Raw genomic sequence first — 22,211 nt, 5'->3', positions numbered from 1 at the left:
AACACTCAACTTCTCTCTAAACATTTCTGGTTTAGAGAGAAGAACGGCCTGCAGACGTTCAACATTAAAACTCGTTTATTCACTTCATTTTGTTCACTGGCCTTTTAAATGTGCTTTTTAAATAAATTAACTAGAGTCCCTAATCAACATTTAGCTGTGGGGCCCATGAGGGGAGCATATTGGCTGAAAACGGGCTCTGCATGTTTGAAGCAGGAACAATCTGGGTAAAAAGTGGGACCCAGATGCTTTTATATGTATTTTATATGCGTCCAGAGCTGAATGGGACCCGTTCAAGAAGTCCAGACTGAGCTGAGACCCACTGAGACAGAACCAGAGCCACATGGGGCCCACAGTCAGACGCTGGCTGGGCTTCCCTGGGATGGACAAAAGGCTTAAAAACAACCTGAGAATAATGAAACTGTGCTTCAGTAACGTGGAGCAGACGTTTTATTTGCCCGTAAAAACAAAAAGGTGTCGCAGATATAAAAACATAGAGGTGATGCAGGCCGGGCTGACAGGTGGAGGCTACAGACCGCTGGGCTGGTGGTGAGTTGGCAGAGGAACATTGAGGTCAACACAACAGAGTCACATTAAGGCAGGTCTTCATCTCCATCATCAGCGGGTTCCTTCACAGAGGAAGAACCTTCCAGCAGGTCCGGTCTCAGTCCATCAGTGCTAGAACCGGAATGCAGCAGGAGCAGATTCATCCACATGTGCTGCGTCTTACAATCATTTCCTGATTTATTCATCTTGTTTTACCTAAAACCAGCTCCAGATTGGGTCGGCACCACCAGACATTATCAATCAATCAATCAATCAATCAATCAATCAATCAATCAATCAATCAATCAATCAATCAATCATTCATTATTCATTGGAACCATGTTTCCTTACAGGAGACTCTGTATTTTAATTCACTGCATGAAGCACACGGTGAACAAACTCTCTGGTTCCACAGGAAGAGTCCAGATGAACCGGATCTGTTCAGAGACTTATTTCTGGGAAATATTCCAGTTTCAGCGCTTTGCTAACTTTACATCATACAACAACAACAACGGGAGCAAATAAAGCACAGCGGCTTCAAATGAAGCCAATCAGAGAGCATGCCAGCATGCGGAGGAAGAGGAAGTGGCGGGATGAAGAGCACTTGGATTTATTCATTACCTTAAACCCCTGAGCTGGGGTGAGCACCGAGCGTTAGCCAATCAGGTCACAGTGGAGAGGTCAGATGTTCATCCCTGCTGCAGACGCCACAAACCACATCAGGTTCTGGTTTTAGAACCTTTACAGTTCTCCCCGTACATCCGGGTCAGCATCCAGGATCCAGCGATAGGAACATCCTGGCCTCTATCAGAGCTGACAGCCTGGAGATTCCCTGTGGAGGACCCGTTTTCCACTCAGCTAAGGAAAAACTGTTCATCTTTGGATTCAGATCCCTAACCCGGGTCCATTCTGGTTCTGGATCTCCTGTTTCCTGATAGATCCGGGTTCCTCTTCAGAGGACCTGGACCTTTGGGAAGTCTGCAGGATTTGATCATCGTTGAAGATCCATTTGAATGAACGGATCCTGTCTGCGGTTCTGCTCCGACCCAAACCCGCGGTGGGAAGACTGCTGTGTTCCCAACCGGCTGGATGAAGCCGAGCGGTCCATCCCCGTCTGAAGCTCAGGATCAGCAGGATCAGCAGGAGGAGAGCAGAGAGGAGGATCCAGCTCCGGTTCTTCTCCTGTGGAAGTCCCTGCGGTGAGGGAACCATGTCCGACCCGAGGCCCGCTCCTTCACACCTGACAGATGTTATAGTAGACGGTGTGCGCCTGCCTCGGCCCCATGGAGTCGCCCGTTGTCTCAAAGATGTAGTCTGGGTGGGTGTGGATCTCCGTCATGGGAACGTTGACGCTGTAGGAGTTGCTGTGAGGGTTCTGTGTCCCATACGACGGCACCGACTGCAGGGAGACATGGAAACATGTTAGACTTCAACATGATCAGTGTGTGACTGACTGAAAACATCGGTACGCTACCATCACCTCTGATAGTTACATGTTCGATCCAACAACATGATGGCTGATGGCTGACTGGGTTTTTATACTGTGACGCGTCTCCAAGAAGCCATGATGAGCTCCACTCGCTTTTTCGTATTTATTGTCAAAAGTTCTCACAACAGACTGTTGCTTAATCAAAACCAACACACTTCTGATCAACACTGAGCAACTAACGACGTCCAAAATAATGATCTGGAACGACGACTATAAAGAAAGACGGTCAGCAGAAGATTCTCATCAGCTACCTGTTGGTCTGCCGTTTCCACTAAACAACACGGGACCACACCCCTCTAAGCCTCACCTGAGGTGTAGGAAAATCTGAACACCTGTGCCACCAAAACAAATAAAATATAAAACATTCACGTTTCATGTTTTATATAATCCAGTTCAGGGGAGAACTTTCTGAAATGGGTAAATCTAATAAATCGGTAAACATTCCTAACTGTTTAAGCTCCAGCAGCTTCTTCACCTTCTGGCTACCTGGAGAAACATCAGACCAGATGGATTTAGTCCAACAGGAGCCTAAGTCTCTATGTCGACAATGTTTTATGAGACATTCAGAATATCAGATTTTTGCTACTTATCTTGTAGATTTAAAACATGCTTTTGTGAGTTTTATTCAGACTAAAATATCAGCTTTTCATCGCTGTTACTCTTTGAGCAGCTGTTACTCTAAGCTTGTTCAGTTTTAGGGAAATCTCTGTAGTGTTTATTGAGAAAGAACCGTTTGAGTTTTGCAACTTTCTCTGACGTCGTACATTTCTCTAAAGTCTCACTGAATCCAAGACAAATGGGTTAATAAAAGATTTATAAAAGATGAACAGATGGCAGCAGATGATGTGAATTCATTCATTATTAACTCAGCTAGATTTCTGTGGTTAATCCACTAAATGTAGGAACACTGAGTGCTGACTAAAGCAACAGGATCCTGGTTCTGGATAAATTGGCTTTTTTACCCGGCAACAGAGAAAGGGGCGGAGTCAGATTAAGTAACAGGGTACAAAGTGACAATGGAAGCTGTAATCTGTTGTTGCTTCATCTTGCTGCTGTAATCTAATCTGATCAAAGTCTGCACGAGTGGAGGAAGTCGCACACTTGTTACACACCTGTAACACACCTGTAACACACCTGTAACACACCTGTAACACACCTGTAACACACCTGTAACACACCTGTTAAAGCTAACCATCACCGACATCAGCAGCTGTGATCTTCATTTACTGACTAAAAAGTCCTGGAAGGTGTGAAACGTGTGAAAGCTCTGGACCTGGAGGACGGATTGCTGGGAAATAAAAGCATGAGCTGTAATTTTTACCTTTCCTGTTTCACTCAGAGGGAAGTCTTTCCGACACAGGTGTGCAATGATCCCCGCCGCCAGGGCGTCGCCGAGGACGTTGATCATGGTGCGAAATCTGTCCCTGCAGAGCCAGAAGGCCATCAGACTCAAACCAAGACAAACCAGTTGTGTTCAGATTCAGGACATTCACAGACATTCAGCACTTACAGGATCCAATCAATGGCCACGATTAGCGTGATGTCATCAGGCGGCAGCCCCACAGAGGTGAGCACGATGACCATGGTGACCAGGCCGGCCTGGGGGATGCCAGCCGCTCCGATGCTGGCGGCCGTGGCCGTGATGCTGGAGGGTGAGGGCAGATGGTCAGAGGGTTTCTATCCAAAGCCCGGTTCACACGGCAAGATTTAAAAAATGTAAAGTTTTCAGAACCGGAGAGACGCCACACATGGTGGTAAAAACCGTAGATATAACAGGTTTGATGCTTCGGGGTGTGGCGTCCGGGCAGAACAGAATCACAACACGCCGCCCACCAACAGATGTCAGGCAGGAGACCTCTGGTCCACAGCAATCCCCTCACACGGTTTCTGTTCACACCAAACCAACGACTTACCTGATGGTGACCAGTTGGCCGAAGTCCAGCTCGTAGTCGTTAACTTGAGCGATAAAGATGGCCGCCACAGCCTCGTACAGCGCGGTGCCGTCCATGTTGATGGTGGCGCCGACAGGCAGGACGAAGCGAGCGATCTGCCGGTCGACGTGGCAGTTCTCCAGCAGACACTTCATGGTGATGGGCAGCGTGGCGGAGCTGAGGAACAGCGAGGTTTAACTTCTTCTCATCAAAGCCAGGCAGGATGGTGGAGGCAGGACTGACCTGGAGGAGGTGGCCAGAGCGATGACCAAGGCCTGCAGCAGCCCCCGGATGTAGCTGAAGGGATTCTTCTTGGTGAGGAGAAAGTAGAAGAGCGGGAGGAGGATGAGGCCGTGAACGAAGAGGCCGGTGAGGACGGTGATGCCGTACCAGCCCAGCTTCTTCCCCAGCGTGCTCGGGTCCTGCATGTCCAGGATCTTCCCCGCCACCAAGAAGATGATCCCAAAGGGGAAGTACCTGAGGAGAACCAGGACCAGATCAGACCCTGACATCTGCAGAGCTTTAAGTTTCTTTGTCTTCAGATCTTTGTTTAAGCTGAAGCAACTAGAAGAGGAAGAACCACAGAGACCAGAATCAAAGCTGGACTGAAAACTGGACCCTGAATGTTCCACCGACATCATAACCAAACTTTTGATTAAATGTGTTTTTAATAACAATAAACCGTCAAAAACTGAACATCTGGATGATTAGGCTTCATTTAAAATTTACTCACATTTAGTGTCTCTTTAAGATCAGAAAACTAGTAAATATGCATATTTACAAAGAATATTTTTAACATATGATAGAAAATGAAATAAACCTTCTGTTTTTATTTTGAATTTGCTGTGAGCAGCGCTGCAGTGTTAACATCCACTGTGCTGTCGGTTAGTGGAGGAATGATCTGAATCAGTTCAGGTGATGAACCCAAAGGGGGCGGAGTCCTGGGAGGATCCAGTGACATCACAGATGACACGTTGGGTCACCCTGGGTTTGGCAGGTTGTTTCCAAACTGCTGTGCTTAAATGGCCAACACTCAGTTTCTGTTGAATTCAGTTACATTTTATTTATATAGCTTTAATCCACATCACATCATCAAGGCTCTTTCCAAAGTCAGCTTCCATCAGATCCTCCAGGTTGGTGAGAAAGTTTCCTCTCTAAGGAAACCCAGCAGGTTGCATCAAGTCTCTCCAAGCAGCATTCACTCCTCCTGAAAGAGCGTAGAGCCACAGTGGACAGTCGTCTGCATTGTTGATGGCTTTGCAGCAATCCCTCATACTGAGCATGCATGAAGCGACAGTGGAGAGGAAAACTCCCCTTTAACAGGGAGGAGAACCTCCAGCAGAACCAGAACCAGGCTCAGTGTGTGGGTTCAAATCCCACTTCTGACACCATATTCTATCATTATTAAATAACACATAAACAGTTTTCTTAGCAGTAACAGAGTTCGGCCATTTTTATTAAGCCAGGAACCTTCCTGTAATGCTTCCCCCTCCAACACATCCAACACCAAGGGTTCCTACCCAGCCTGTTACTACACAGACAGCTGTAAAGTGAACATTTTCTGTTTATCACTAAGAAGTGAAATTGACAGCAGTGTGTTTATCTTTCTGTTTCCGTGGTATACCAGGAATTAAGGAGAACCTAACTATCAGTAAGAAGCGTGGACTGATTGTGACCAGAGTAGTTAAACATCTCATCAGCGGGACGTCCACAGTCACAATCGTCTGAGAACCATCGGAGCTAAAATCCTGTTTTCTTTCAAAGAATAAATGGGAACAAAGTCGCCTTTTGGGCCGGGTTCTGGTGCCGGCGGCATAAAGACCCGGTGTTTGAAGACTGGATCAACCCCAGAGATCAGGAGCGTCTTCCTGCCTGAGTGAGTCACAGATCGGGTTCCTGCTGATCCGGACACTTAACTCACCACACGGCGGCGTTGATGATCTTCATCACACACTCGTTGATGCACTGGCAGACGTTGACCAGCGGAGCTCCACGTTCTCCCATCCTGCCCAGCAGCAGACCTGCACAGCAGCCAAACAGCCACCTTCATTCTCTGAGCAACTAAATGCGCCTCTGCACTAATTCGCTTCAATGTTCAAGTTCTGTCCTGAACAAGTAAAAAAAAAAGGCTAATTTACTAGGAACAGGTTAGGATTATGTTTAACTGATTCGGACACAGAACTTTAATTATAACAACGACTTCAGCCTCAAAATTTCACCATTTATCAGAGAACAAATGAGAACTGACAAAACGGTGTCTGAATTTAAACTGACAGAACCTCAGAGTGATTTCTGACCCATTTACCCCACATGTCCCGTATGAAGACCTGTACTGAATCTATAGAGGTATCAAAGTGGAGAGAAAAACTAAAACTATTTAGTGTTTTATCTGAAAGTGAGGACGAATGATGCAGAACTTTAGCTGCTGAACATCAGAAGATCAGACCTGATGTGAACTTTCTCAGACTGAGGGGGAAAACTTCAGGATGTTTGTGTGACTCCTCACCCATGGTGGCAGAGAAGATGACAATCCCAAGAACATTCATCTGCTGGCTGCTGCCAGGACTCGTCTTGTAAATGACGTCAGGGGGCGGAGTCAGCTCCAGGTAGACGGTCCGCCCTTTAGGGTCGCTGTCGTCGGGGACCACATAGACAAAGTTAGGCTGGATGGCTTTGGTTGGGACTCTGAGGATGGGGATCAGGTCCGTTTTGTACTGAAGAATCAGAGTCAGGTTGTCACAGGAAGGAAAAAGAGCAGAACTGAAGGTACGTTCCAACTTGTGAGGGGTTTACCTGCTGGAACGTGGCTTCGATCAGGTTGGAGGGAACCATGTTTCTGAGGAAGAACGAGAGAAACAAATAATATCAGCATCCTTCCACCCAGTTTGTTCCTGTTTTCACAGCTCAGCAGCTGTTAAAGGCAAATCTTTTGTTCAGTGATGACTGTAAATATAATTAAATACTAAACAGAGCAGCTCCATCCGGCTGTGTGATTGGTCCCCTGCTCCTCACCTGTCTCCGTGTCAGCTGATTGGTTAATCTGACAGACCAGGAAGTAATGTAAGGGTGAAGCAGCTCAGAGAGGGATGGAGGGGTTTAAAAACAAATAAAAACACCTTAAAGCTGATTTGCAGCTAAAACAGGTGGAATGTGGTCAAATTGTCTTGTGCTGGTTAAATTACACGATGCAGCATTTTGCGCCATCAGTAAACGGGAATCAGTAATCCTGGCATATCACAGCTAATCACAGCAGTCCAGCGAAGTGGTGAAAAAACACGGAGAGATGTCAGAGAATGACGGGCCTTTAATTAGCTGACATGACAAAAATAAGATTTCATCACTGCCTTTAGCTAACTAATAAATTCAAGGTCAAATTTGTAATAGTTGGCTTTACAAAGTGAGTAAGGGAACCAAGATCCAGGGAGGTAGAGGTGGAGCCACTTCTGAAAACCATCATCTGAGTTTTCTTTTAATTGAAGATTAGCTTCTAAGTCTGAACCTCATCAAAACAGGAAGTGTCGGACAGAAGAGGCGTCATTTCGGCTGACAGGCAGCTAAATCTGTGTGTCATCTGCATAACAGTATATACTATATTATACTATACTGCATTATACTATACAATATTATATTATATCATACTATACTATATTATAGTATACTATACTATACTATACCATATTATATTATACTATACTGCATTATACTAAACTATATTATACTATATTATATTATACTATACTATATTATACTATACTATATTATACTATATTATATTATACTATAGCCTACTATACTGCATTATACTATACTATATTATACTATACTATATTATACTATATTATATTATACTATAGCCTACTATACTGCATTATACTATACTATATTATACTATACTGCGTTATACTATACTAAACTATATTAGACTATACTATACTGCATTATACTAAACTATATTATACTATACTATACCATTTTATATTATACTATACTATCCACCCACTGCTCTAAACAAGAGATTGAAACTCTGTCAACTGCAGAGGAACGGCACAGTTACCAGAATTAGTAGCTAATCATATATTTGAACAAATTATCAGAAGTGCAGACGTGATTCTGTGCAAAGTTTTAAAACATGCAATAATATGTCAGCCAGCACAAGTTTATCCTAATATGTATCTATAAATGAACAGTTTAATATTCAAATAATATAACATTTATTGGCATCATTTCTGAAATGATCACTGTAATTCATTTAGTACTGAACTGCTGTTCTCCAGAATCAGCCAAAACATTATGACCAGTGAAAAAGCAGCTATCAGGACCCCCTGCAGTTAATTTATCGCCATGGAGCTGAAGACGTCATCATCCACCTTCAACAAACCGCCTGTCATCTGGACGAGGCCGGCAGCGCAGCGAGGATCGTGTTCTTTGATTTCTTTGATTTATCCAGAGCATTTAACACAGTCAGCCTGATTTTCTCAGTCAGAAACTCCAGGAGACTCAGGTGGAGGCATCAACCATCACCTGGATCCAGGGGCGCTGTGTAGGGGGGAAAGCTAGGACCATGCCAAGGGCCCCAAAAAGGATAACTTTATACACACATATGAGCTTTTGGGATGATTTAGATTTTTTTGTCACTGGGCCCATAATTCCTGCCTGGATCAGAGACACAAACAGACCACCGTTCAGAGACTGAGGGGTGGTGTGTCTAAGCAGAGGAGACTGTCCTGCATGTTTTCAGGAGAATGCTGAGCAGAAGTCTGGTTTCCTCTGATTTCAGCCTGTTTGCTGATGCTCTGTCCTGTCAGCTTGCATTTTTTGCAGCATGATGAAAACAGGCTGGAGCTGCTCCTCTGCAGGAGACCGCTGCACGCTCAGGGGTCAGCAGGATCACGGTGCAGCGCTCGACCTCCTTATGCAGCTCCTGTCAGAGCGTGCACGAGAGCTTGGTGTGCAAACGTGCAGCAGCAGGGATCACTGACTCTGGTAATCTGTCACTCATCCTGCAGGATTACCAGAAATACACCGATCAGCCTAATGGGATGACGAGGGAGGAGTAGCAGCGACTTCTACGGTTTGTTGACTCTCAGCGTGTTTGTATTGATTAGTTCTGTATAAAACATCCAACTGATGAGCTCAGCTTCATACTAAGGCTGCTGGGTGCTGGCCAATCAGAGGCTGGCAGCGCGTCAGACGGGACGCCACCCCCCACCGTCTGCAGCTGATCTCAGACATTAAACCTGAACCTCACACCTTTGTGCTGAAGGTTCAGAGCAGCAGCACAAAAAAGCCAAATTTTTACATCTAAACACGCCCTCACAGGATTGGAGTAAAATATGTTCATTCTTTCATGTAAAATACCCTAAATTAATATTTCTGACGTTTAAAGCCCTAACATCATCTCTGCTCCACGCAGGTCTCAGACAAGAGAAAGTTCATATTCAGCTTTTCTGCCATCACAGCCAGCCTGTTAGAACCCAACAATAAATGAAACTCTCCTTTCTACCACTCCATAGAACGGCAATTGCTGCCTTTTCCAAAAGTATTCAACTTTTCCACATTTTGTTGCATTAAAACCACAAACCTGTGTTTTTATTTGGATTTTATGTGATGGAAAAACAAAGGGTTCAGTCTTCTGCAGCCTCTGACAGGTTGTTTTCCAGGATTTTGATCAAATTTTTTCAACTGGAAAGCAAAGGACCGGAGAGCGTGTCTGTCCCGATGGAACTTTTTTTGTGGGATACATCTTTGACCCGTGGGAGAAATGGTCCACGGTGTGCCTCTCAATTCTTTCTGTTGAGGACGTAGAAGATGTCTACTTATTCGGATTTACAATACTTGGATTCCTCTTTTTTGGTCTGGGAGGATATTTATTGTATCAACACCTTCAGAAGCTGCTGGCGGTCAACATGGCCCTGATCAGACTGCCGGCGGCAGTCAACGTGATCGCTGAGGTGACAAATGATCAGAACTGTAGGCTGGATAAGCTGACTGCGGTGGTGGTAATACACAGAGGTGAGATGGGATAAAACCTGGAAGTGTGAACGTTAACTAGCGCATCGATTGGAATATTGGAATTGGATCCAGGAGACAGCGACGAAAAGACTCTAAAGCTGAAGGAAAAGTTGGTTTCAGCTTGTTCTCACAACTAATTCAGTTTTTTTCAAACCAGACTTCCCACTATCAAATTCTCCCCTGAGTCATTATGGCGACATCGCACAAATCCCCCCCCCCCCTCCCCTTCCCTGCTGACATCTGTGGATGTTTTTCTGTACTGTTGGCTGCCGAATAAGACCAAATGGCCTCTGGAGAGCTCCACGGAAATATAAACATTTTCACCCATACAGACACACATAACTGATGCTCATAAATACAGACGAACTGCACCCGACCAGTCTCAATGTTGACCTTCTGCTACATGTGTCTCGTGTTATTTGTGCTTCACGAGATTTTTTTGGTCGGATGCTAACTTTATTTGTGAGAGCATAAATTGTCAAGCATCTGTCTTTTTTTTCTCCCTCCCTTCCCCCATGTTGTTGTAATCTTCCTTCAACAGATCAAGGGCAGCGCCTTGTAGACACAGTATTGTCCTTGGCAGCACAGCCTCAGTGAACCGTCTCCCCCCTGAAATGTTTGTGATGTTTATGTTGTGGTGATGGTACTGAAAAAAGCAATTTCCCTCTGGGATTATTAAAATATGTCTGATTCTGATTCTGATCTGATTGTTCTGGGTTCAGTTCCGTCCATCAACTCTGATCTGCTTCTCTGTCCCACAGCATGATGCTGCCGCCACCATGTTTTACTGTGGGGAAGGTGTGTTGGTTTTCTGCCACGTATATCATTCCTCATGTAGGTCAAAACGTAACATTTAGGAGTCATCTGATCAGAGCTGCTTCTTCCACGCGTCACCTGCGTCTCCTCTGCCTTCAAGACGAACTGCCAACAACACGAAACCCTTTCTTCTTGCCACTTCTCCATAAGGACCAGATTTGTGGAGGTTGTCCTGTTAAAGGCTTCTTGCACCTGAGCTGCTGATCTCTGCAGCTCCTCCAGAGCCACCATGGTCCTCCTGCTTCTCTGATCAATGCTCTCCTGGTCCAGCCTGTCAGTCCAGGTTGGTCAGATCAGAGCTCTGGATGTTGTTGTAGAGCCTGACCTGCTTTGAAACTGGACCAGAACTTCCTCCCTGACCCGTCTGCTGGCTTCCTCGTGATGCTGGATGTTCTATGATGTTCTCTAAAGAACCTCTGAGGCCAGAAACAGAACAAACTCAAGTGGACTCTGGGTGCTGTTTAGATCACGTCTGATGGTGATTGGCTGCTCTGAGTTTTTCTGAGCAGCATCAGAAAAGGTGCTGGACGATAATTCTGCAACACTTTTATGATTTTAAGCCTTAAATAAAGATAAAGCATGGATCAGTTCCCTCCCATTTCACAGTTCTAGATCACTTTGTGTTGTTCTGTCACAAGGAATCTCTAGAAAAACCCAGAATTTTGTGACTGGAACGGGAAACATGAAAAAATTGCGTCTCTGCACAGCAAGGCCAATGTTTTCACACAAAAACAAAAACTCTGTAAAGGAAGAAATTAACGCAGATCATTCAGGTAAGATTCAGAGAAACACACACGCTAAAGAGAACCGAGGCCCTCTGCTGGTCCTGATGACCTTTCACCTCCCTCACCTGATCAGGTCGAGCAGGGCGTCGGCCGAGGTCATGACCGGCCCGCCGCCCAGACGGTTGCTCTCCATCTCCGTCCCTGAGCCTGGCTGGATGATGAGGACGAGCACGATGCCCACCACCACGGCGATGAAGGTGGTCCACAGGTAGTAGGTGACGGTGAGGACGCCCATCCTGCAGCACGCCTTGGACTCCATGGATGACAAACCGGACATCAAGCTGCACACCCAGACAGCAGGACACACAGTTAGAGTTTAAAGTTTAATTCAGAGATCCTGCTGTGGAGCCACAGGAGCATCTACTCATACGCTGGGGGGAATATCTGGCCCACAGGGGATTACAATCTGGCCACAAATTACTTCTTAAAAAGAAAAACATTCACAAAATATCCCTGAAAATCCATCAAGAACAATGTTGTTCCTTTCCTAGCCTCTAGTGGCTGTAAGTTAAGTTTCACTTTTCTCCAAAGAGGTCCACCATCAGGGCGGCCTTACTGCAGCTCTTTGGTGTTTTTAACCCTGGAATAAACTACTGGAGGCAGGATGTGGTCGGCCCAGAATAAGACACTCTGCAGGTTCTGATGTCCAGTACAGAGAAAAGGAAACTAGGTCTTTTTATTTCTTTACATTCTTAGGTGTTTTTTAATCGCAGAGAGAATCAAAGTCTTCATTGTTCACTTTAACCTGACGGATCAGTCATCAAACTCTGATTTCCAACAGATGTTTATTTATAATTTTGTATTATTGATGTGAAAAAAATAAAAGCTCATTCTGCTGGACATGAAAATGGCTTCCAGGAAGATGAGTGTAGCTTATTATTCTGATTAGAATCAGAATAATCTGCAGGCGGGTCTTACTTTGGACTCAGTGATCAAGTGGAGAGTTTAGATTAAACCCAGAGAGAAACTATGGTTGAGCCAACAGGAAACAGGCTTACAGGAAGAACCAGAACTAAACGTTTTGATTAGAATATCCGGACCCAGTTGTGTTGCTCCTACCTGGACGTGATGAGAGGAAGGATGAGCATCTTCAGCATCCTCATCAGCAGCTCTCCAGGAAAAGAGAAGTAGATCTTGGCCTGATGGGGAAACAAGTGAGCAGCTTTTAAAGGACTGCATGTTGAAATGGGTTTTAGCCTCTGTGCACCAAACTCCAGGTTGTGATTTAATCTTGCCAGCTGCAGCTGTTATGGGCGGTACCTGCGCAGAGATGCAGGTCCAGACCTCTGTCTGCACCATAAAACCTGCTGAGCAGAATCAGAGAGAAACTGTTGGCATGTGTCAGATAATCAGCTGCAGGGTTGGTTGGGTTGGTCATGTGCTGCACACCTGGACAGGTGACCTGTACACCTGGACAGGTGTGCATCAGCAGAGCTCCAGCTGGACGACAGCTTTTGTGTTTAAAGCTGCTCCAGAAGGACCTGCAGTGACCGTGTCGTAGTGAAGCTCCTGGGTTTAGACTCCAGCGGATCCACAGAACCAAACCGGGTCACATTTAATTTTTAACAGTCCAGTTTGAGGCTACGATCCTTCAGGAGCTTAAAGAAGCAGCGGGCTGCCAGCGAGGAGGTTCTTCAGCTCCATCTTCACCTTCTGCTCCGGAGTGACGGAAGGAAAAGTGACTCCATGGATTTATTAGTTTCTACATAACTTTATGTAGAAACATTACGTTAAACCGTTAAAAGTTAAATCATTAATCATAACATTAAATCAAATGTTACTCACCTTCTTAATTAATGCTTCTTTACTCTTTTTACTCCAATTGTATAAAGCTTGTTACTCCACATTACTCCAGACTTTTTGAATTGAGAAAGCTTCCTGGAGAGGAAGCGAAACGTCTTTATACTACAGAAAACAAGTCCAGTTGCTTTGTTTTTTTTACCTTTTTTTGGAATTCTTTACTCTTACTTGAGGAAAGTTTTTGGCTACTCAACCCACTTCTGCTACTACTATTAAATAATAATAATATTTAATAATATATAATAATGATAATAGTAAGAATAACAATAATAATAATAACAATTATTATTATTATTATTAGTAGTAGTAGTAGTAGTATTGTGACATTGAGGACATTAAAGCGTGGCTTTCCCTGAACTTCCTCAGTTTAAATGAGAACCAGACAGAAGTTCTGATGTTCAGACTGAGTAGATCTGGGCTCTCTGTCATTTTATCCCAGTGCCTCCAGTCTGTTGGTAAAGTTTGACCTATTTTAAATCTGAGGAACAGATCAGCAGTGTCGCTCAGAAACGTTTTATCAGCTTCGTCACATAGCAAAGGTGAAATCAATCTCAGTGAGGCCTGACTTGTAGAAACTAGTCCCTGCTTTTATCACAGCTCATGTTGACTCCTGTAACGCTCTATAGAGCCGTTAACCGGACCTCTCTGGCCCGTCTGCAGCTTCTGCAGAACTCTGCTGCTCGTTAACTCAGACCCATAAGAACCAGCATGTTAGTCCCATCACTTCACTGGCTCCCTGTGCTACAGAATTCATTTGAAGCTTTTATTTCTTTGAAATGTTTGAACAACCTTGCTTCACCATGTTTATCTGAGCTGATCAAGCCTTACTACTACTACTACTACTACTACTACTACTACTACTACTACTACTACTACTAATAATAATAATAATAATAATAATAATAATAATAATAATAATAATTTCTTTGGGAATATAAGTCTCACAGGCATTTTTCCCCACAGGTTTAACCCCCATCAGTGGTTAAAGTCCTCCTCTGTTCTGTTCTCCTCTCTGTCATCAAGATGTTCTTGTTCTGTCTAACAGTGATTCTGATCTTCAGGTTTTCTGACTTTCTATTTGGACTTTAGCTGATTTTTCACTAACTTTCAGTCCAGACCTGAAATTAATCTGAGAAAGAACTTCAGAAAAACTCTCATCATCCTTCAGCCGACTTTATTTTAGAAACGCCTTTTTGAGTCGGGACTTTTATAAACTAAATTAATTAGGTTTGCAGCTGAAAGCGACATCAAGTCTGCTTCAGACTCCAGACGATGAGAGCAGGAGAAAAACACAAAACATTTTAAATGCAGTTTCTGCAGTAAGATTTAAACATTTAGATTTAAAACAGATTTTAGGCGAGTCTCTGTTCCATAAATGATGGTAAGGACTAGAACCACAGACAGCTTTCTCCTGCCAGAGCGTCAGACTGACCAAACATCCGCTCCAGGTCAGCTCGGAGCCACCGGAGAGATGAAACCGGGTTTCATCAAGAAGCTCCAGGACTCAGCGAGACGACGACACTCTGGTTTAAATTTAAAAAGATTAGCAGAGCCGCTTTAAACGGACTCAGCGGCTAAAAACAGACCGGTGGCTGCTTTATATAATCCACCTCCTCAACGCTTCTGGACAGTAACAGGTGAATAAATGCAGGAAATAAAGGTTTCCTTTTCAAAATGAATCCAGGCCACAGAGAAACAGCCTCTTCAGGAATAAATGGACAGAAATATTAAAGCTGAGGCTTTTTGGCCGATCAGAACTTCATCCAGAGAGCAGAAATATGGACCCAGAGCGACGTCACCTGAATGTCCATGGATGGACGGATGGATAAGATGAACTTTGAGCTCTGAACCATTCAGGCTTTCAGAACCTTTAAACCCAAAGGATGAACCAGTCATTCACTGAGTCGCCTGTGTGAAACTGGACCTTCTGGTTCTGAGAAATGAGTCTTCAGATGAATGACCCAGCAGGAAACAGGACTCTCTGAAGGTCTGTGAGACGTCTGGGTCCAGTTAGGACCCAAATGGGACTTTGGGTGATTCCCAGCTTGTCTCAGTCTGGTGAAGATCAGCAGAAACCAGAGAAGACACGAGTTCCTCCATCATGGTCTGTAGCTGCTGATCCATGCCGGGTCATTGGGTCCTCCCTGGACGGGTCACCAGGCCATCAAGGAGAGGTTTTTATTCTTTATGACCCAAACGCTGAAGAAGAACCTCACGCTTTAATGATGGAAGCCGAAGCTAAAGCAGAACATCTCTGGGCTTCACCTGGATTCATTAAACATGAAAACACTCCAAAAACCACGTTTCACCATGTGAAAACCAGACCTCCACAGAACAGAACATAGTAACCTTCTTCTTTCTGGGCTTTGTAGCAGAACTTCTGCTCTGTTTCAGCTCTTCCAGATCCTGCAGGGAGGCTGATTCAGACCAGAAGGCGGGCTCACCTCACACTGACTTTAATTCTCCGCCTTGGCTAAAGGTTCGTTGTACAGCTGCTTTTAAAGGACAAATATCCTGCAAACTCCTCTTCTTTAGCCCTTAAATCCATCTTGTTGAGTCCTGGAGTCTCCAGGAGATCAGAAGAGTTGAACGTAGTCGTCCAGCAGCTGCGGACGGGTCTTTATATTCTGGTTGGGTGATATTTTTCAGTTTTGTCTGGTTTCTATTACGTTTTTTAATTCCCTCCCAGCATTTGCTGCAGAGCTGCTAAACGAGGTCATGGACTTCCGGCTGACCGGTCTCCTTTCTAGGAGACTTTCTAGGATTTATAGTTATACTTATGTAAATATATATATATATATATATATATATATATATATATATATATATATATATATATATATATATATATATACAAAAGTATAACTATAAATCCTAGAAAGTCTCCTTTCTTCGCCATTTTTATTTCTCAGAGTGACGCTGAAGCTACAAGCAGATGCTAATCATGCCGTCCCCCAGGAGACTACAAAAATGGCCGATCAGGGTGGAATGTAAGGCTCTGTGACCTGGAGGGGGGCAGGGCGTGAAAGAGACGGCACCAAAACGAGTCAGGGGGTAAAAAGGGGAACATGGAGGTAAATTAACGGGAATTTAGACCAAAGCGCTCCAGTTCCACTTTATATAGACCGCAGCTGAATGATTTCAATGTTAAAAACGAAGGATTGAAAAGTATAATTTGTCCCCTTTAAGGGCATCCTGTGTGATCTGCAGCCCGTTCAGAACCTCGCTGGAAAGGTTCCTCTGCTGGTACCAAGAGGGAGAACCAGAACTCCAGGTAGGCCCTGGTCCCTCCGCTGCAGCTGAGCACCGGTTCAGTCGGGCTTTTAGCTGAATTTAGAGCTTTTTTATTAATCTTTTCATTTCTGTTTCAGACATAAACGGTGTTAGTAATTCTTATATTTCCTGTTTCCAATTTTTATTTCTGTTCAGTTTATTAGTAATCAAGTACTGTCATATTTCTGATAATGTTTATCACTATTCTAGGTGTTTGTTACTTGCTGTTTTTATTTCTGCATGTTTACTATGTTTAGATTTAGGTTATTATCACTTAGGTTTGCAGAGTTTCTACGGTTGGTCTGGTTTCTCACATTTTTAATATTTATTTAATCATATTTAATCATATTTAACGTGCGTTCAGGTCTGTTTTTATTCTCTGTAGAGAACTTTGTGCCTCGGCAGACTGCAGGAAAATTGTTGCATAAATAAAGCTGACTCAAATTTTAAACTTGATAAAGAAATAATGTTTTTAGAAGTTGCTTCCTGGCCAAAGGCGAAACGTTTTGAAGTCGTTCTGACAAGAAAAGGTTTTCTACGCCTTCATAACGTTGCAGTTCTCTGTATTTCAGGGTGAAGCAGTTTTTATTGAGTCGTGCCTCATAACTAACGGGACCACAGCTCACTGATGCTCCCTTCACTGGCTCCCTTCATCCTGGGGATGATTTAAACGCTGAATGCTGGTTTTTAAAGCTCTTAATGTTTGACTCTATCCTATCTGTGCGATCTTTTCTTGTTGGTGAGCAGGCGGAGTCTGCAGGGCGTCAAACCAGCGCCTGCTGGAGGAGCCCAGCTCTAAATATGAACCCTGGAGCATCGAGCCTTTCTGTGGCTCCTGGACTTTTAATAAACTCACGGCTGAATTACGACTTATTTCTGACCCCCTGGTTCTCTTCAGACATTTCTATTTAGGATGGTTTTTAATACCCAGCAGTGAGACACTAGTTTACATTAATTTTTCTATCATTTTTATCTTAATGCTGTTTTATTTATAGTGTTTTATTTTTATGTGTTTATTATTATAGTTTTACTTACTTACTAGTTTTGTCAACCTAGAGTTTATTGTGAAGGGCTATACAAATAAAGCTCTTATTATTATTATTATTATTAATAATAATAAAACATTTGATTGAAAGAAGCATCTGGCTGACATGGCAGCCGTTTGTTCCACACCCAGCAGTTTTAGCAGTTTCAGTCGCAGCTTTTTATCACTTCCATCATCGTTGTGAAGCACAAAGATCAGGCAGAACATTATAACCACCTCTCTAACAGTGGCAGCCAGAACCATCCTGACCCACGGACTCCACCAGACCGCTGGAGGTGTGCTGTGGAGTCTGGCACCAGCAGATCCAGCAGCTCGTCCTGGAAGCTGAGGCTGGACCTCCATGGGTCAGACTGCCACCATGGAGGTCCCCCACATGCTCCACTGGACCCATTTCTGGGCGGTTTTAGAGGTTCCAGACAGGATGAAGCCATGAACGGTCCAGCTAAGAGAGACCGCATCCATCAGGGAGCGCTGCGTCCATGAAGGAGTGAACATGGTCTGTGGTGCCAAGTTAACATCCACAACACCTCCTCCTCATGGCAGGCCTTCCTCCCACCGTAAAGTAAAAATAATAAAATGGGACTCATCAGACCTCCATGGCCTCCTGGTCCAGTTCTGACCCTGACAGGACGGGGTGAGCGCTGGCGCCCTGACTGCGATGCTCTTTATATTCTGATGCCTTTCTTTTACCACCAGCATTAACTTCTTCTGTATTCTGAGCTACAGGAGCCCGTCTGTTGGATCAGAACCACACGGGCCAACCTTCAGCCCGATGGAGGATGACCACTTCAGTGGAACCTGATCCCTGAAGATGTTCTGATCCGTTGTTCTGCTTCTAACACGTTGGTTCTCAGGACCAGACCTTCAGCTGATAAATGGACCAGGAGCCCCGGTGGTCATAATGTTCTGCCTGATTCATCTGGTGAATTAGAAACCACCCACTGACATTCTCACTGGACCTCATGCTTTGGACTCGATCTTTCAGACTTGCATCAGAAGTGGATCAGAACCAGAACCTGTGGCTCCTGTGATCCAGTGAGCAACACATCAGCTGCTTCGTTCTGAGCTGCTCAGGTTTATAACACATTGCTGCTGTCGTGTTTTAAGCATTAAAAGTTACAGCCAGAGAGCTGCTGAGTGAAACATCAGAATCAGACTTTAACCAGCAGCAGCTAGATCTGCAGGTAAAGGTGAAAACGCAGCTGCAGCAGTAGACCTGCAGGACAGAAGGGAGTGAAGCAGGCTGGTTCTGTACCTGAGTGGAAAGCTGCGTCCCTCTCAGCATGAAGCCCAAGGTGCAGCCGGTGATCACGGCTATGACCGACAGCGTCAGCAGCCCGTTGCTCCTGCAGAAACCCCTCACGCTCCTCCACCAGCCCCCCCGCCTCCTGTCCATCCAGCAGGCCCTGACCCGGTCCCCCATGGTCCTCCCAGCGGCTCCTGGAGCGAAAGAGCTGTGGTCCGAGCAGGTCTCCTCCTCCCCGCCTGGCAGCAGCAGATCCTCCATGGCCTCCGAGGCGCCGGGGTCGTCCTGGCACCGAGACAAACCAGCGAGAGCCGCGGAGAAGCTCACCTTTTCCATGGAAGGATTAAATAATCAGTGGTCAGAGCCGAGCATGGCTGCAGGACGGCTGCAGGCGGACTTACAGCCTTAAGAGGCTTAATGGGGGGGGGGGGGGGGGGGGGGGGAGCCTCAGCTGTCTGTTGTGGCAGCTGTTGTTGTTTCCTTCAGGAAAGTGCTCAGAGGTCACACCTGCTGGAGCTCAATGAAACGCTCTCACCTCAGCAGCAGCAGCAGGAAGTGATGTCATCATGTTCTCATCGCTCAGGTCCAGGTTCTCCAGTCTGATCCTCTCTGAGGTTCCTCAGGCTTTCTGAAGCTCTATCACACCTTTCCTGCATTTTCACTTTCAGCTTCTGCAGTGAAAATATTGCTGGATGTGCCTTCAGACCATCAACAGGTCACACCTGGAAGGAAGAACACTTCCTTCCAGGTTTCTCACCCCAGAGGGAACCAAAGAACGTAGACCTGGGCCTTATAGCCTCAGACCCGCTGCATCAGTCTGAGGCTACCATGAGCGGTCCTCCTCTCCATGTGAGCTCAGGAGAAGTGATTCCTGCTAAATCAATACCAGCAGATGGATTCCTCAGACAGATGAAGGGTTTCTGTTTACTGCCTGGCTACTAAAGGCCCAAGCCACTAAAAACGGATCTCTGTTAACACGTCTACGTGAAGTTTTAATGTCCATCTGTGATGTAGACCAACAGCAGAAAGAGAACATGTTTCACCAGGAGCAACGTTCACTACCTGCTGACCAGCTGCTTTATAATGTTACTGCTGAATGCCATGTGAACGCAGTGGTTCTGATCAGAGGACCAGAATAAACTGGACCTGCTGGTCCAGTAAAGGTCCTGTAAAAGCTTTAGACACTGGCTGGTGCTGTTTAAATAAACTCAGCGGACCAGAGGAACAGGTTCTCATGGGTTCTGCTTGTCTGGATGTGAACGGCGTAACAGAAGCCAACACAACACCAGCCATGAAACCGGTTTAGGAACCAAAGGATGTTTCAGAACATCAACAGTGTTTCATCTCATGTTCCTGACCTTCAAAGATTTCCTCCATCCAAACTTTGGCACCACTGATGTGGAACCAGCTAGCAGAAACAGGTTTCATGTAGGAGAATCATAAGCTGGAGGATGTTCCTGATCTTGGATAAGTGAAGACGCTGGCAGGATGAACGGTTCCAGCAGAGCGGCTTTAACGCTGTAGCTGCCAGGGTGGAGGTTTGGATCTGAGGCAAAGTTTGGTGTTAACCTGCTAGAATGATTAGAGGTGGATGTTCTGGTGTTCTGGTTGTCTCTGGCAGTGAAACCAGCCCGCAGCATGATGCTGCCGTTACCGTGGGTCACACCTGATACTGTCAGGCAGATCCTGGTCAGTCTGTGGGCTTCTGGTGAACCTCAGCTCTGACACTCGTCTTCCTCAGTGGACCGTAGAGTCCAGGAAAGGAGACGTGGTTAATCTGGTCAACCTCATGTCCAATCAGTCCATTTATAATGATTCAGAACGTGTGATTAACGTTTTATTAGCTCCTCTGTATGCTGGTGTAAGCCAGCCTCTCACCACTGCAGTTGGTTCAGATCGCTGCAGCTCACCTCTTAACACGATCATTTTAGAACTGATTTTAAAGTTTTATTGTTGCCTATAAGGCCCTAAATGGTCTGACACCTTCACATCTGTCTGATCCCTGCAGCCTCATTTTCCCTCTAGATTCCTTAGATCTATCAGAATCAGAAATACTTTAATAATCCCAGAGGGAAATGACTTTCATTACACGCTCTAGATATACTAGTGTCCATTTGTGTTTAGGACACTGGGGGCTCACCGCTTGTCGGTACATTTGTACATTTTTACCTTACTAAGCGTGGCCTCTTATGCTCTGAGATCCAACCATCAGCTCACGGTTCATTTTACCCTGAGTTAGGGAAGAAAGCCTTTAGCTACGCAGCTCCAGGTTTTTACAGACACTGGAATTTTACTGAGTTTTTATCCTTAAATGCTTTTAAACTCAAAATGAGAGTATTTGAGACGGCCTCAGTTTTCTGTAATTGTTTTTTTTTTTATGAACCTGTCATTTGATGTCATGTGTCTCTGTTAAATGTGTAACTTTGCTGCCTCTTGACCATGAAAAGAGGTTTTTAATCTCAATGGGATTTTTCCCCCGGGTCACATAAAAGTTAAACTAAAAAAATAAAATAAAAAAGTTGTCTTTGTACTTGAAATACTAAATTGTTCTATAGAACCACTTTAACAACTAACCAGACACACACTTAAATATCCTGTTCTTTAAGATAAAATGTCTATTTTATTTAATCTCTGAAAAATCAGTTAATTTGATTGTTTGCTCATTCGGTAAAAGACTTTTGTCTCCTCAGTAACTCCAGACTTTGGGTTTTAAGGTAAATAAAGGTTCTTTAGTTTGTTCTCCTCATGTTCTAAAGAGGCAGCAGAACCAGGAGGTCAGGCTCCTCGTCCCACTGATCCGCTTCTTTTCTGAACAGAACCCGGTTCTGGATCGGATTTCCTCTTTAACCAGAGAAAACCTGCTGTATCCAACATTTACAGCCTGCTTCCATTTGTTCTGATTGATCACACGTCCTCAGATTCTGGTTCTGCTCCATTTATTTCTATCTGGTAAAATCACAGAACACGCCACAGATTAAAAAACAGCTTCACGGATTTAACCTGAACAGCAGCTTCACCAAACTGGAGATCTTCAGGAAGGAGAACAGGAAGTGATGTCACACTGGAGGCAGGAAACAGGATCTCAGTTCCACCAACCAACTAACAGCAGCAGGTTCTGGGTCCTGGAGGTCCGAGCGGTCTCGGCTGCTCCTTCACTCTGCAGTTTGTCCTTCTTAGGACCTCTTTGGAGGAACCCATCTGTCTGCTGCTCGGGTGGACCTCGCAGATGTAATTAGTGTCAGGCAGCCAGCAGACCCTCAGAGGTTCTGTT

The 22,211-nt window shown here is 44.9% G+C and overlaps 1 protein-coding gene across 1 annotated transcript; it reads right to left on the bottom strand.

The window, feature by feature from the left end:
• Positions 1–424: 424 nt before the first annotated feature.
• Positions 425–19,290, bottom strand: LOC105933305 (excitatory amino acid transporter 5). Its single transcript, XM_012872783.3, has 11 exons — positions 18,950–19,290; positions 12,636–12,715; positions 11,642–11,857; positions 6,757–6,799; positions 6,470–6,677; positions 5,885–5,984; positions 4,207–4,440; positions 3,946–4,140; positions 3,543–3,677; positions 3,354–3,456; positions 425–1,942 (listed from the first exon to the last, which is right to left on the bottom strand). Exons 1-11 carry the CDS (start codon positions 19,274–19,276, stop codon positions 1,778–1,780), a joined length of 1,806 nt encoding a protein of 601 aa, XP_012728237.2. The 5' UTR covers positions 19,277–19,290; the 3' UTR covers positions 425–1,777.
• Between the last annotated feature and the right edge of the window lie 2,921 nt (positions 19,291–22,211).

This window comes from Fundulus heteroclitus, unplaced genomic scaffold (assembly GCF_011125445.2).
Source record: "Fundulus heteroclitus isolate FHET01 unplaced genomic scaffold, MU-UCD_Fhet_4.1 scaffold_46, whole genome shotgun sequence".
Lineage (NCBI taxonomy): Eukaryota > Metazoa > Chordata > Actinopteri > Cyprinodontiformes > Fundulidae > Fundulus > Fundulus heteroclitus.
The sequence above is the reverse complement of the archived record's forward strand: the minus strand, read 5'-3'. Positions and strand labels throughout refer to the sequence as shown.